This window comes from Ptychodera flava, chromosome 14, assembly GCF_041260155.1.
Source record: "Ptychodera flava strain L36383 chromosome 14, AS_Pfla_20210202, whole genome shotgun sequence".
In the NCBI taxonomy this organism is placed as follows: domain Eukaryota; kingdom Metazoa; phylum Hemichordata; class Enteropneusta; family Ptychoderidae; genus Ptychodera; species Ptychodera flava.
The window spans coordinates 2,573,512-2,591,067 of NC_091941.1; the positions used below are offsets into that span (position 1 = coordinate 2,573,512).

Genomic DNA, 17,556 nt, shown 5'->3' on the forward strand with positions numbered 1-17,556 from the left:
GCTAGTACACTGCCAGAAGATCAGAGAAGTTAATCTCCAAGATTTTGAAATAAAACTGCCTCTTCCACAGTATTTGAAAACTGTTTCGCTACACTGCTTCTTCTAAAATATCCATCACTTTATTGTGTAAAAGATTTCATCTCTAACCTGTTGTTCTAATAGGGAAGTGAGGAGCTTTTATTGCACTTTATGACTTATCAGTTACATTTACATTCTTGTTCTCTAAAATTCCAGATGCCCTTTGACCTTTCCAAGTAGACCGTTCCATTGTTTCAGTATTCCAATTAAACACAGAAATTCATGGTAACGTTTTGAATTTGATAAGAAATCAGAATCAAACAAAAGACATCACAAAATTCTGACTGGAAAAACTCAAAACAATCTTTGTCAACTTCCAATTTAGTAATATATCAAATAAAAAATTGCTGATACTTGGAACTGTCTGCCAGATTTACCAAATACATGATTTAGTGGTTGCAAAAATATTCTGAGAATAAAATGCACAGCAAATACATACACGACTTCATGCATGAATTATATATAATATATGGTTTGCAGCCTAGTGACTCTTGAATTTATAAAAACTAATAATAAGATACACAGATTTTCATAGCATTCACCAATTAACACGAAACATACTGCACATAGCAAAATGCTACCATGGTGATGGAACAGCCCTGGCAGACCACAATGCCAGTATTTAGGTCATCTACTCAATAATCCGACAGTGTTCCAACAACATAAAACACTGCAGTTTAAATGTTATGTCTCTTTGTTCAATAGATATATCCACTTTCACGCTCACAATCCTCCAATTTCACATTCATCATAATTTTCCTCTACGAAATGGAATAAGTCTGTCTCTTGACAAGTGAGACATATACATTTTTACCTTGCATACAAACTGTACAGAAATTCCTAACAAACTCAGCTTCATGAAAAAGATGGATTATGTTTTAACAGTGTGTTTTATCCTTGTTTTGCTTTTCCATACAGCTATTTTTTGTTTGTTTGTTTTTATAAACATACACTTTCTCTGTTTCAGCACATGATGGCAATTGAATAAATGCTGAAAAAGAAAGTTGTTGACTTAAATCAATCATTATGTATACCGGTAAATCAAAGTCCATACAGATGAACTGTGCATGGATACTGAAAATAAGGGGCACATACACGCGTTTATGAGTTCCACTCAGTGTCCTGGGGTGCATCAAATCAACATAACATTAGTCTAGTCACATAAAAGCTTCCTGATGTATCAAACTACCGAGTTAAGTTAAAGGTATTCAATTTTCATTCTTGGAATTTACAAAGTTGTCATGTCATCAAATAAGAACATGTACAGTAGTATCTTTGAACGATTCATTTCACTGCAAATGAAGATTTCATGGTTTGTTAGCAACTATTTATTGGATAGCATATGTCCAATTGTAAGGTGTTTGATCTTTGACACGGTTAGCTGATGTTAGTCAACAAACAATATCATATTTTCAAAGCTGTCTGGATTACATGATGTAACAGTAATTTCACATCAAGCACTTTCCACTGGTCAAACTATATTACTGTACATGGCACGTTGAAGTCAATCTGGGATGGTAAACATTAAACCTGACCCATAATGTCGATTGTGCAAGGAAAGATCTAATCACAAAGTTATCAAATCATTGTCCTATCTGATATTCCAATGCTGGGATCTTTCATGTTAGGTTTGCAGAGTCTTGTCAAACAATGCCCATGAAACAACTAGCAAGGTTTATAACATTATAAAAACTACACTGTCATATTTGGATGAACATTACATTCGTGAGCTTTAAAAGGCATGAATCAACTTTATCACACACACACATCAATAGCTATTGGCAAAGAGTGACAGCAGTGCAGTGCCTAGGACCATTATGCATTCATGGGATCATGGCAATAAAGTCAAGTCCTGAGGTGACTTGATCAAAAGTAATTTATATGTATTCTGTTCAGTTTCAGCGGAAGAAATTTCATGCGTACATTCAAACCGACATTTCATTGTCAAGAAAAGATTACATTACCTTAAGTTTCAAGAAGGAAGGAAATTTAAGTAAAAAAAGATAAAAAAATAAATATGAATAAGAAAAAATTATGCATATGTATTAATATTTGATGAATTGAGTTCTTGTTCCTTGGCATAAACTTTACCTATACAATGGCACAAAAAACACTATTTCTGATTTTGCACACTAAAATCCTATGAAGTCAACTTCTACATAAATGCAATGAGTTCAATAATGTTTCATTTTAGTATCAATTTACAAGATTACTGTTCATATCCTAGATATTGTTCAAACATAATGATTTGTGTGGAAATGAAACTTTCTTCCCTGTTCCTGCAAACTTTCAATCTTTATTATTCAAATTTTCAATCTTTATTATAATCTTCACTCAGTACATTTTTCATTGTAAATTATTATCCGTTTCAGTCAAAAAGATTCCTTTAACCCTTTTCCTGCCAGACAGTAATAATTGTAACACTTCTCCATCAGCCAGGTCAGTAAAAAGCGGTATTGAGCCACTTGGCTTGGTATGTTATAGCATCTTTTGTCCAAAAAAAATCAACTTTACAGTATTATGTTTTCAACAGCCTTCAAATTTACAGTATTATGTTACAATACATCATATGGAATAGATTGTGTTTCATTCATTTTAACCATCTTGATCTGGTGGTGAAATATGGACTCGGCACGAAAAGGGATAAATTTAACTGTTATTGTGTTTGCTTCACATATGAACAGAGACAGAATTGTAATATTTTTAAAGTATCAGTAAGTATTATAAAACAGGAAAATTCTGCGATACATGTGGGTAAAGATATTCACACACACCAGTAGAATTCTGCTGGTTTCAATTTTTCTGAGGAATTGTAGTAAAAGGCTATTTCATCTAAATCGTATCTTAATCGGAAACCTGTCAACAATGGACAATGCAATCGACAGCCATTCCTTTAAAATCAACACAGAGGCAATTGAACACTTTTCAATATATTGGTGATATTAAACTTTGACTGCTAACAATAAAATCAAAGAAACGAAGGTTTCAACAACAGAAAAATCTTGGAAAACTAACAATGAGATTCTGAGAAAGGACAATAACTCACACAAATCAAACATATGAAAATTGACAATTTTATTATTATGACAGCTAATTAAGATGACTGAATATTCACCTTTAAAGTTAGCCAGTGCTCATCTGTATGTTTTGCACTGTGTAACTGAGAAAGTAAGGATTTGATTTAATCACTGATATAAATTATTTGATTGCACAAACCTAAATGAACTACTTTTATGACGCACACTTGGTTGATGTCTCAACACAGATCGACCATGAAGTGCTGCTGTCATGCTTATTTTCCTACCTTTGCAACGACATATCACCATGTCTAAGAAACACTAGAAATTCAGTGCTCCAATCAGAAACTGTGGATATGAAGGGCTAAATGAAAATATTACATCCAGCGACTGAATCATCAAAGCTTTGGAGAATTCTGGACATTGCATACAGCTGGTTTTGAATGCAATAAACTATGTATTATTCAAATAAATGTAAGGACGGTAAAAATTCCAAATATTAACCAGTCCCAGTGAAATCATGTCATAGTACAGTATACGGATAACATTGCTGGAGCAAAAATCTATGCCATAAAAACTCTGTAATGTCCCTTTATATAGTAGTAATGTATCAATGCAGTCATTTTATCTATAGTATTACTGAATATTACCATCTCTACTGTGTCGATGGACAACATCTTTAACCCAAAAACTCATTCAGTATAAATCAGGTGGGGTGTCTATAGTGGTGAAAATAAACCCATAATTACTGTATGCATTAAAACGGGCTGATTACAATTTGAAAAGCACCTTTTCTGGCTTGAACTGGTGTGACCTAAATATTATAGTCTGCATCACTGATTAAGCCCACTTTAGGAGCGAGAATTTTTAATCTGTCCACAAAATAAATGGAAATATCAGCCTTTCTCACATACAATGAATGCAAATATGGGGGCTAACAGGGATTACATGTACTTATCGGCATATCTGATTTTAAATCAACTAATGATTATGCTTGCTGTCCTAAAATGAGTCAAAATGTGAAAAATTTCTCTTCTATGAGATATGTTGAATAACAGACACATCAACATTTGAGAGTTTTGTTTTGTTACATGTATAGAGTTATATAAATACATCATGTACAAGAGGATTTTACCAGCCACGTTTTAGATCACATCTATTTTTAGATCAAACCATTACAGAAAATTCTGCAATAAAACCATAGTTGAAAAGACACATTGCCCGGGTTGAAAATGTGACCTCCTGTAACCTCTATTTTGACATTACAATAGTGGGATAATAAATTTTACCCGTGGAAGAAATGTATAAAAAGAACAGGCTGACAGTCACTTGGAGTGAATATTGAAGGTGATCAGCTGAAACAGCATAGGGTTGACACAGCTAAAGGCAGTTAAATAGCAAGTACATGTCTATAGGGGCAATTCATCTAATCATGTGCATTTGTAGTAATTAGCAAGACCTAATGCTATTTAATGAAGTGGAAGGAGGAGGGGCAGAGGAGGAGGGTGAAACCCTCACAATACTGACAGCCTATGGTATTATGAGCTTACAGTCCTGTTCATACCATAAAAAATGTACCTAAAGCTGGCGTACATTGAACTCTAGAAGTCTGTGGGAAACATTCACAGATATAACCTCTGAGGAGATAGAACCACACAAGAGGGGGTTCACACTCCAGTCTACACTCAAAAAGACCAACCTGTTGATGGTAGAGTAACCCAATATGGCATACACTTGAACTTCAATTCTGTCAATTTATGTCAATCAATCAAATACACATGGAATCCCTCGGAGAGTTTCAATGCAGGAAATTAAATCTATTTCTCTCATCAGTATTGTTATCAAAGGGCAAAAAATTCCTACAATTCTTCTCTACCATGTGCTGCCCTACTAGTCAACAGCTTCTGTCAGCCCATTCTTGCCTCACTATGTCAACAACTGTACACAGCAGACAAAAAACACAGAAGGCAACCCTGTCTGCACACGTCTAAAAATACATGTCCGCCATGCTACTTGACCGGTAAAATCATTATTACCACAAACAAATAGAAATTGCCACCCCTACCTGGATTTTTGATCCACATCTTGGACCAAAGACGGACACGGAAATACTGATGTTTGTTTGTTGGGTCACACTGAGAAAGTAGACACGGGAGAACAAACAATTGTCATTTGCGGGGGGCTAGAGGTGAATAAGAAAAAAGTGCGTAGGTGGAGTTGAATGGCTTGGGCCAGTGTGAGTGTGTGCACACATGCTGTGATCAACACTCTACTATAGCAGCTAAAGCATGCAGGCAGAAGTCAAAATGATAAAATCTGAGGTGACTTTTTCTTCGTTCCCAAACTGGAAAATCATACATGTAAAATTTAATGGCAATATTGAAACATTTTCAACTGGCCTATATTATGATAATTATTATCTAACACACTTCCTCAACGCATCAGGGGAAGGCATGGCTCAGAATAAACACTTCCTCAACAGAGTTTCATAAACGTAGAATATAACAACGTGACAGGGAATACCTCTAAGGACTGCAACACGCTGCAATGCTTTCTGTTTGGGAACATGTCCTTGTAAACGGCCTTGGAAACCTATCTCGTAAATATTTAAAATCATTGCCTCAATAGACAGCAAATGATATGCCACATTATGTCAATATAAAAGTGACTAAACCACATGTATATAAAAAACGTGCACTAGTGTTACATAGTCTTCTTTCTATGCCATATGTATCAGTTTGAACAGATAAAACTTTGGTTATTTGTTTTAGCATAATGTTCAACTCATGTGAAACTATAGTTATATTTAGAAACAATATCGCATCAGGTATCAAAAGGGAACCTACAACAGTAGACATAATCCTGAATTCTAAAGAGTTGCTATGCTTCCAGTGATGATTACTGATAAAATGTTGGTGACAAAACAATCAGATTTCTCATAATCTATATCTTAATCAATATGGGTTAATTCTTAGACCATCAATAATCTTCATGCCGTCCATTTTTTACTTTTAAACTGTTTACTGTTATGACAGTTTATTGACAAAACAACAACAATGATAATAATGACAATTTTCATTGTCGTTGTAAAGATGAGAAATTATTTTTATCTTTATATACATGGATGAAAAACTATTTTTGACAAAACAAACCTGAAGAGTTCAACAGAGAAGTACACAAATTGGCAGAAAATAAAAAAATTTGTCAGATATCACCAGTTGCTACATTGCAATTTGCATTGTTGAGGTAAATTTATGCAAAGACTGGTTTGTGGGGGATGTCTGTATGACAGCCTTGGTCATGTGGCAATTTAAAGGGGAAGTTCACCAAGGCTGATTTTAACATATGTGCTAGCTTTGGGGTCACTTATTCTGGAGAAGCCATTTTCGCCATTTATAACATGTGCGATTTTTTACAAAAATGGACAAAAATAGTGGCAGAAGTTGCAGTTTAAGGCAATGTATTTTAAATCATGGGAAAAGCACCAAGCTTGGGGCTTTCATCCCATGATATGCCAGGGACCATCTTCCAGTGGGTATGGCATTGTCATTCATGTTCACACCAGCGTGTGCATACTTTGTTATGTAAATATGTACAACCTGACATGAACGTGAGTGAGTGGACAATGCCATACCCATCAGAAGATGGTCCCTGCCATATCACGTGATGAGAGGGGCAAGCTTGGCTCTTTTTCCCATGCTTCAAAATACATCGGCCTAAACTACTACTTCTGCAACTATTTTTGTCCATTTTGTAAAATATATCATGCAAGTTATGAACAGAAAAAGTACCAGTGGCTTTTCTGGAATAAGCACCCCCATAGCTACCTAGCACATATGAAAAGAACTAGCCTTGGTGAACTTCCCCTTTAAATGAGATAGCTGTATTGGATCATACAGTTTTGCCAAACATATGGTAAACTTTGTGCTAAGGTGATTTTGCACTCTGTAGTAGTACCGACTTTGGTCAAATGAGCTCAGGCATTTATAATCACAATCTATCAACATGGAAAATCTGATCAAAAGGACTACCTGGCAACCATACTAGCATGAATCACGCAACAAATCAAAGTGCATAATTAATAACAGGTCATATACAGCAAGTGACAATATTTGGTAACAGATACAAGACCTCTAAGGGAAAAGCTTTGTTCATAATAATTTTTTGCCAAATATGATAATTTTCCCAAGAGCTCTTATATCTGCAACCAAATATCCGAGAGCATGGTTCATAGTCTCATTATAATATGACAAATGTGTAAAAGCACGGTCCCTCCTGGAGGGACCGTGGTAAAAGTTACAGTTGCTAAAGCTTGGCGGGGATACATCAGGCAAAATTCAGGGGCCTATATGTTCACTGCAATGTTGTTCTATGCATAGAGGGACTGTCTTCTATCATCATATCAATGCTTGGACAAACTCTTGATGTTTCTATCTTCATCAGGATATTCAAGTATATAATAATAAACAGATAAAATCTGCCAGAGCCTGTGGTTGATGACTCAAAATTAATGTCAAAGTCAGCAAGATATTAGAGTCACTAGGTAGGTGACATTCCTTTCAAAAAAGGCACATTTAAGTGCTCAGTTTGAACAAAATCGGTTCAGCAAGTCTTGAGTTACAGGCTAATGATACCGTGGATAATTAAAACATGCGCACTGTAAACAAAACTAATTGCGTTTGGCCTCAACCCCCCTCCCCTTCCCCTAAACGAAAGTTTTGAAGTGCGAAAATACAACCAAGCCTCATTCTGTATCTGCATACCAACAATCGGTGATTACGTTACTATGAAATCACGCATACACTACCCCCCCCCCCCATGCTCCCTCTGAAGTCAATCTCTGTTCCGCTCCAACTCAACACTGACGCAACCAACAGAATGAAATGAAACAGTGTATCCAAACTGATTGTTACATTATTTTATTAGTGCACTGATTCACATGTATGTCAAAAGAATGCTGGTGTAGCGCCAGTGCCTTACTGGCCTGGTACATGTCAAACAATAGCATATTTTGCTATACATAAAAATAACGTCAATGACAATGGGCTAACATTTGTTTTGATGCGGCAGGCTAGAGTGAGTAAAACTTAACTAAGTTTACCCCTGTGAACATGCACACCAAGTTTCAAAGCAATTGGACGAGCGATTTCAGAGCAAATGATTTTTTGACCAAAAATGGGGAAAATTGCCCCAACAATACAAATATGAAAATTTCACCAAAATATGAAGACACTCAACTAAGTATGCCTGTAGGTACATGCATACGAAGTTTCAATGCAATCAGAATAGTTAATTTTGAGAAAATGATTTTTTGACCAAAAATGCCAAAAACTGTCTCAAAGAAACAAATACAAAAATTTCATCACAACATTTGCACATCTGACAGAAGACAACCCTAGGATCAAGAGTATCAAGTTTCAAAGCAATCCAACAAATCCTTTGGGAGAAAATGATTTTTTTACCAAAAATAGGAAAAATTGGCCCAAAAATACAAATATGAAAATTTCACCAAAATTTGAACAAATCTGACAGAGGCAAACCCTAGGATCATACATACCAAATTTCAAGGTAATGGGATGAGCGCTATATAAGAGAAGATATTTTGACCAAAAACGGGAAAAATTGCCCCAAAAATACAACATTCAAAATTTCACCATAATTTGAACAAATGTTTCTAAAGTAATCATAAAGATCTGCACACCAAGTTTCAAAAAAATCTGGCCGGTGGTTACAGAGTTTTAGCAATTTGCAAGATATTCCCTTTTTTTACCTCATTTGCATATTGTTCACACTGACATGTTCATTTGAATAAATTCATATCTCCACCTCTAGGTGCACCTGTACACCAAATACTAGGATGGAAGGTGCTGCGGTTTAGGAGTTTTTGATGTGGACAGACATACATCCGCACACATTAACATACATACATACATACATACATACATACAAACGTCGCCGACCTACCATATAAGCTCTCTTTGGTATATATACCTATACAAAATATGAGCTAAAAAAACGTGTAGAGAGATGTTGTGATATGAAACTTGTAATTTTTGCACACAGTAATCGAAATACAGCCAAACCCTCTCCCTTAAATACACAAGTTGCGTTTAAATTATCCACAGCCCCTAAGTAGTAGAACCTTTCAATGAAATCAAAATGACTGACTCATTGGCAAATTGGATATTGCAGTGTTACGTAAAGAAATAACAGTATTACTGTATATGTGTGTACCATTAGTCACTGTCCTCCTGCCAAGTTTGAAGGAAATCCATGTCACATGACAATATTTACATGAAAATGACCATCCTGTATATCAAGTTTGAATGAAATTGCCAGGATTGTTTGAGGCTCTGCATATAAAAACAACACAGCTACCTGATAGCCATATTGGATCATTTAGCAAAACAAGTTGACATGCACATTTACAATATTGGGTAAAATATCCCCTAACATGTCACTTATCCTAATCCCTCCGTACCAACACCCATTCCCTAACACCTATACAGATAAATTCAGCTACGTTACAGTTTGAAAAGATTGAGCTGCAACAGAAGAAAGAATAAGAATATAGAATATCCACATTACTCTCAAATAATGTGATGTGACATATATCACATCCTGAATGTAAGACACTCACTGGATTCACAGAATGTTGTTGAAATAATACTTCCAATTGTACATGTGCTGCAAACAGTGTTACAAGGATATTCAAATTTGACCAAGTGATCATGGTGCATGAACAATTATAAACAGTCACAGGGCAGTCATTATGAAAAATTCTGTGGGCAAATTTTAGCTTTACTGATACAATATACTTTGCTACTTGCAAGATGATGTAAGACTTGCAATCTGTCCCAGTGCCCCCTTGAAAGTTTTAGGTTGATCTTACATCTGTCAGATTCACCTAATAGTTTATAGTGGTTGCTGAAAAGAAAATATTGGAAGAGCCATCATCAATCCTTACAGAATTCAAAAATGAGAGCAATATTTTAATTTTACAGAATCAAGGATCAAAACTTTGGGGACTACATGAAAAGTATATATTATATAGTATAAATATATATATATATATATATATATATATATATATATATATATATATATATATATAATATATATATATATATAGATAGATAGATATATATATATATATATATATATATATATATATATATATATATATATATATATTGATTAGGTCATATATATATATATATATATATATATATATGATTAGGTCACTAATAACGATGTTATTTACAATCACAGGCTGGTGATAGAAATGATACCAGGTGCACTTGCCCTCACTATTATTAATAATACCGGTCTACTTTAGACTCAGTTAATAATTTAGATGAGATGCACCCTCCTCGAACATATAATTATCTTTTTAAGTTTGTGCAATCAACTGGTAAATTTACATGAGGTATTTTCTTAACACAGTACCTGGGCAAAATTAGTGCTGCTACCACCAGATCAAACAAGTTACTGAAATGATTGATAATACGCCAATTGTAACTCATTTACATCTGCACCATTGAATTCAAAAGAAATAACTTGTTGGTTTAAACCTGCCACCTCAATTTGCATGTCAAATGAAGAACCCATTTGCTTTATCCTAAAACACTTCACTTCATCAGGAAGGATGGCCAAGTAACTTCTTCCTTGGTGACATTTCTAGCTGAAATTATGAGATTGATGATAATAAAGAGAAGATACACTAATTGCAGAAAAATTAAGACGATGCCACAAATATCTACAGGAGTTTTTTCAAATTCTCAATGAAGACCTCAAGATATGATAACTTTTACATGTACTTGGACATGTGATCTTCATAAACAGGATGGATAGACTACCAGTTACCATGCGCAGAACCAAATACCATTTCCTAAGAAAATGCAAAGCAAACTCATTTCACAGAACTAATCTTCTGCTTCCAAGGGAAAAACCAACCAAATATACATTTCTAGCCTCATCATCTAGATCACCATTTTACTTTTAAAGTGTAGACATGGAGGCATAAGATAACACAGAATTTTTATATCATTCTGTTTGAGACATTTTTGCAGATATTTTGTTGAACAAAAATCCTATCAGGGATAATGCTACTGTCAAATGTTAATGTTCTATTTGATTTCTCAACCTGCCAATATTTGATATTTACAAAAAGAGGTAGTATTTTCTCCAGGTCTATATAATGACATCACCCTAATGCATACTTATGGATTCTGTTATAATTTAACAAAAATACAGGGTAAGCCATGGATACACATAATTTGCATATCACTGATCACACTGCTTAACGCAATGAATGCTGCTATTGTCTCTTGTTTATGCATTTTAATGTGATATCATTTTAAAATGCTTTGTGATATCACCAGTAACTATGCTTATTGTATATGTTTATCATATCACAATATTATCATTAATATTTAAACTTGCAGCAGTAATATCTACCTTCCCAAGTCAATATTTATTTCCTTGGCAACTGTTAGACATGCCTGCTGCAATAATTACATTGAATTAAACTGATGAAATATTTGGCAATTGATGCAGTAAATTTAAAAATATAAATTTAACACTTGGATAAAATACTGCTGATATCAAAGATTTTTCATGAATGCTTTTGGCATTAATATAACTACATGTACGATGCCAAAATAAGCAGACAATGGCTAGCTTGAATGTCACACCAGGTCACACAGAAGCTCCATATTTATGACATCACTGGCACATGACCTACATTGCAAATTGGTTGTACACCAGAACGGGTTTACTGCAGGAGCAATATAATGTCACGCTTGCATGATGCTTTATAACGAGGCCTGGGAAGAATTAACTGGAAGGTACTCCAGGTTATGAGCACTGGAGTGGAAAAAAATATAATATGCCTTATTATGTGCTGACTTAGAAGGTTCCTTTGAGAAGCATTTTATTTACTTCATCTACTGTGTCTGCTGTGTCAGGGAGAAACAAAGTCACAGTGGTAACTTGATCTTGAGAAACAAAAACTTATTAAACACTGATGTTTAATAATCTGGCAAAGATTTTCTTATGACTATATTAACCCTTTTCCTGCCAAGTCAGTGAAAATCCGCTCGAAATTCGTTTCCTGCCAAGTCGATGGCACTACGTTGTGCTATCCCTTGTGCGTTTAGGGGTCATCCGAAGACAGGTTTTCTGACAAGCAACGCCTTTTCCCCTGGAAATGGGTTCGCAGGGAGTCGAATGACAGGGAAAGGTGCAGAAAACCGTCCATCAGTCTCCCATACCCGAGGGGGGGGCTGGTTTTTTTACCGCTTTTTAGCGGACTTGGCAGGAATGCATGGTGACGTTTTCTGGCGGAGTTGGACGTACTTGGCTCCCTGGCACTTTACAGATTGCTGCCGAGCTTGACCAACTCGGCAATGCTAATCAAAAAGGCTACCACTTGCAAACAACTAGGCAGATGGTGCCGATGGTGCGAGACGAAAGTCACTTATTCAGTTGTGAGTGACTGAAAATGACAACGTATTTTTGACGGGACGGCTGGACTTGTTCCTCCGACGGAACGGATATGACAACTCGGCAATACCATTATAAATTGGTGTCGGACGTATTAAGCTTGGCTTAAGCTTTGCAAGTTCAAGCCAGGCAACGTCATTCACTGCCTTGGCCGTGCCATTCAGCGGACGTGGCTTTGGATTATTTATTCCATCGTTCGCAGTATTGGCTGTGGTTTGCAGGCAAATGTAACCTGTTGCTGAGGACTTGGTTGCTATGTACGCTTTAGCGTATAGAGAATTCTTGAAGGGACATGAGGTCAATGGTAAGGGGTTCCCGCATGTACTGAGCAGGGACTGCTTTTGTTATGCAAACCAGCTAGCTGTACAATGGCCGCCAGACATGGGAGACGTCGATGGCTAGAACAATGGAATCATATTGCGTTGTACTCGTGCATCGCAAAAGTGAGACTGACAACTTGGGTGTAGTGACTGGTTATCACTCGTTAGCTGCAGCCCAAGCCAAGACAGTACAAACCCGTACCTAACTGAGGACCATACAATTAAAGCCCTTTTCCTGCCAAGTCGGTGAAAATCCGCTTGAAATTCGGTGTAGCTAGAATCTGAGCAGCCACGGCCGTTATCCTGCCAAGGCGGTGGAAATCGGGCTACTTTTGGTACCCCCTTTCCTGCCTAGTCGACGGAACTACGTGTAGCAAACCCTTGCTCGCGCTAGGGGTCGTTCGAGGACAGGTTTTGGGCGAGGAACGGCGTTTGCTCTCGAAATGGGTTCACAGAGAGTCCAACGACAGGGAAAGGTGCGGAAGCTACCCAGCCAGTCCCCCACCCCGGTGGGGGACTGGTTTTTTTTTGGGGGACGAGTAGCGTACTTGGCAGGTTAGCACGTTGACGTATTCTAGCGGAGTTTGGGGTAACTTGGCTCTGAGGCACTACATAGATTGCGGCCGAAATTGACCGTCTCGGCAACGCTAATCTGTAAGGCAACCGCCTAAGACCGCCTCAGCTGGCGGTGCAATTTTTGCCAATGGTGCGAGACGAAAATCACGGACTTGGTCCTGATTGACGGGAAGTGCGGACAGATTTGACGGACTCGGCTTTCTCGAGGCAACCGCCTAAGACCGCCTCAGCTGGCGGTGCAATTTTTTGCCAATGGTGCGAGACGAAAATCACGGACTTGGTCCTGATTGACGGGAAGTGCGGACGGATTTGACGGACTCGGCTTGATTAGTCCCTGACATGGAACTGATCCGAACGGACTTGAGCGACATTTGTGAGGGTAACCACCGCTTTTAACCGACTTGTTACCTTCTCGAAAAGACTACCCACTCAGATGTCGGACGTTGTCGGCTGCACTTGGCTCTAGACGTTCAAGCCGTGCAACGAAACACACCGCCTCAGCCTTGCCATTCAGGAACATGGCCTCAAAATTTGATACCATTGTTCACCGACTTGGCGGCTGTGGTTAGGTGCGTGAACCGTTGTTCACCGACTTGTTACGCCTATGTTGTCCCTGTGAAGTTCGGCTAACGGCCGAGTCTAACGGGAGTTGGCAGACCTGTGTTTGGTTTATACCGTAGTATGACCGACTCAGGTAGAGGTACCTGTCGGTATATTCCGAGTTTTACGCACTCGGGCGTCAATGACGGGTCGTCATCACCGCTGATGACGTAGACGTGCTGGCCACGTTATTTGAAGGAGCCATGTTTGCCCAACGGACGAGGCCGAGACAGCTGTTGACAATTTTGGCATCCTTCATCTTTGACCGCCTTAGTTGGGTAAGCCGCTCGGCAGGCGACGGTTATGACCTAAACAAGCCGCTGAAGCACTGTTCGTTGCCGTACAAGAACGAGACGGCCAGTCCATTACTGCTTAATGGGCGATCTGTCGGTTGGCTTGTCACCGACTTGGATGACAATACGCCCTGCGCAGGCGTACTTAGAAGGGACATGAGGTTAAAGAGACGGGTTTCCCACCCGTACTAAACATGGGCTTGGGCCAACGTCCTTGGGTGGCAGGTGCGCATGCCACGTACCCAGCTGGACGGAATGTCAAGTTGAGATGCTAATGACATTGACTATGTTATGCTAAGTGCTCGAGGGATTTGCATCGCAAATGAGTATTATTAGCATATCAAATGGTGCGGACAGGCAATTTACATGACGGGTAGGAATGTCAGCGCCGGTTGGTGGACTGATTGCCGTAGGTCCATTATAATAACAGGTGGATGCATATATTAACACCCCTGCGTCCAATCATGTCCAGGGCTTTGTTTCCCTGTGGCTTAAAAGGGAGGGACCTGCTAGTCTGTCGACACTGTTCCAGACATGAGCTTGACGGACCGCAAAAGTTTTCTGAAGGCGAGCAGACGACTGAAGCTCAAAGATGCAGAGTCTCCGGGCGGTAGTGGTAGCGATCGTTGTGATGTCCCTAGTAAACGTTCTAAGAAGTCGGGCAAGAAACGCTCCCGTAAGGCGAAGCCATCTCCGGCTGAAAAACCCAGTGGTAAGCGTAAACGTAAGAGCGATCGTTCTGCCGATGAGGATGATGACGGGTCACCGGTTGCCAGTGGTTCTCACCCGGCTGCTCCGGGAGAGACTACTTCACCTGCAGAGACTACATCTGCTCATGTGGGAGATACTTCACCTGCACAGACTACGTCTGCTGCTGCTAGTGAGACAGTGAGTAATGAGACGGCTGATGCCATTGGTTCTCCCCCGGCTGCTCCGGGAGAGACACCACCTGTTGCTACTATGAGCCCTCATCCTGCGTCAGGAGAGGTTCCTGTGCCCAGTGCGAAAGAGCTTGAGTCCTCGTCATCAGCAGAGGCTGCCGAGCCCGCTCCTGCCATAGTTTCGTGTGCTGCGATGTCCCCGCCGAAAAAGATAGTGCGGAGGGTTCGTTATCAGGATAGCCCACCTGATTTTGAGCCAGATATGATCCTTGATGCCGCTACGGGCGAGTTCAGGCCCAGACGACGGTGATATCACCGCTGAGTCCGACTCGGAGGTTGACGAGGATGCGGCAGAGGACGATGACTTTTATGACAGGCAGTATGTAGGTGAGGCAAGCTCTGACGACGATGATGACGTTGCTGCTGTGTTGGCGGAGGACGACACCCCTCCTGTCTGGCGTATGTCGGAGACTACCGATGCTAATATATTTGAGGAGACCGATTTTGACCATGAGAGAGGACCGACTTTCACCTTGCCCAGCCACGCCCGTGAGCTCGATTACTTTTTTAAGTTTATTCCAGCTACACTGATCAGATTGGCCAAGGACGAGACTAATAAATACGCCAAATTCCACCAGCGACATATCGCTAGGAAAATAGATAAATACTGGCGTAACGCTGACTACCGAGAGGTGCAGGCGTTCATTGGCGTCTTAGTCTGTATGGGTATCGACCGTAAATCATCAGTGGAGGATTATTGGTCTAGCGATCCCTTTCTGAGAAACCAGGGTATTTCTACTGTGATTACCCGCAGTCGCTTTCAGCAGCTTATGCGATACTTTCATCTGGCAGACCCAGAGAACGATCCACGTCGTGATCCTGATGAGGCACGCCGCCGACGTCGGTGTCAGAGGATCCCCTGTATAAAATCAATCCATGGATGGAGCCCATAGTTGACCGTGCGTAAATAATTATAAGATGGGTAGAGAGATCTCCATCGACGAGGGCATGGTGCGATTTAAGGGCCGTTCTAAATTTAAGCAGAGATTACCGCATAAGCCTGATCGAGACGGTTTCAAGATATGGCAGCTGTGCGACTCCACCACTGCATACATAGCTAACTTTGCACCGTACCTAGGTGTGAAATATCGGGATCGGACTGATGGGAGACGGCAGGAGCGAGGTGTGGTGAAAAGAATTACGATGGAGCTGGTCCAGCCATTCTGTGGATATAATCACAGCCTATTCTGTGATAGCCTGTTTAGCACGGTCGTTACTGCTAGAGAGCTGATGGAGACCGGGATCTACATGGTCGGGAGTTTAACCGCCGTAATCGTCGCACCATGCCCCCTCAATTAATTCCGCCGGGTAAGAGGAAGCGCCTTCCTCTGTCTGTTGGGGATATGAAAGCCACGACCAGAACGGACTCTCGTCTTAACATCACTGCTTATCAGGATAGTAACGCTCAGGTGCTGATCTTGAATACGGTCTATCCACCCTTGGAGTGCGTGCCAGTGGGGGAGGGAGACGAGCGGCGACAAGTGCCTCTGTCGCTGTATAATTATCGCCGGTACATGGGAGGCGTCGACCGAGCCAACCAGAAGCGCAAGTACTTTCACACTGGGCGCAAGAACCACAGATGGTGGACATATCTGGCATGTTACCTGATTGATGTTGCCCTGGTAAATGCATATATATGCTTCAAGCATGTACACCCTGATAGTAAGCTGACCCATAAGATGTTTCATCTGCGTGTCGGGAAACAACTCATTGGCGGTTATTGTGGGCGATCGCAGCCCAGTGTGAGAGAGGTCGAGGCCACTGTTTCTCTTGCCTCGTACATCAATCCACAAAATCAGCCGATGCACGTTGTCAGCCGTTTGGAGGGGCGGCAGAAATGCTGTAAAGTATGCAGCAGAGAGGTAAGACCACTGCGAGCGGACGACTGTCTGAGACGTCCAAAGGATGTAGTCTGTGCGGGGTTCATCTTCACGAGGGCGAGTGTTTTGCGGCTTTTCATCATCGCATGATGCTACGAGGTAAGAGGAGCATTGGCGTGCAGACCTCTACTCACACAGCCCCGACGACACCCATCAGCAAGAGAACCCGACGTAAATAACGGACAGGGGACAGCTTCGCCTAACAGTGGCTTGACTGTATTCTGAACACGGACCATGATCACATTTTGAGCACGGTTGTGCCGTTTGTTTGTGCTTTACGATCCCGCTGATTGTAAATTGAAACACGGATTATTTTGTACAATCCCCCGATTGTAATCTTTGTA

General features: G+C 39.8%; 1 protein-coding gene across 4 annotated transcripts in view; it reads right to left on the reverse strand.

The window, feature by feature from the left end:
• Nucleotides 1–17,556, reverse strand: part of LOC139148947 (transcriptional-regulating factor 1-like) — a 62,173-nt gene that overhangs the window by 32,301 nt on the left and 12,316 nt on the right. Inside the window, exon 1 of one of the 4 annotated variants that reach the window (XM_070720418.1) lies at nt 5,161–5,272. The exons of the other annotated variants lie outside the window; for them this stretch is intronic. Within the exon in view, the coding sequence (XP_070576519.1) occupies nt 5,161–5,179 (19 nt within the window). The 5' untranslated portion in view covers nt 5,180–5,272. Of the gene's footprint in view, nt 1–5,160; nt 5,273–17,556 lie in introns of those variants that run through there. 4 annotated transcript variants of the gene reach the window in all.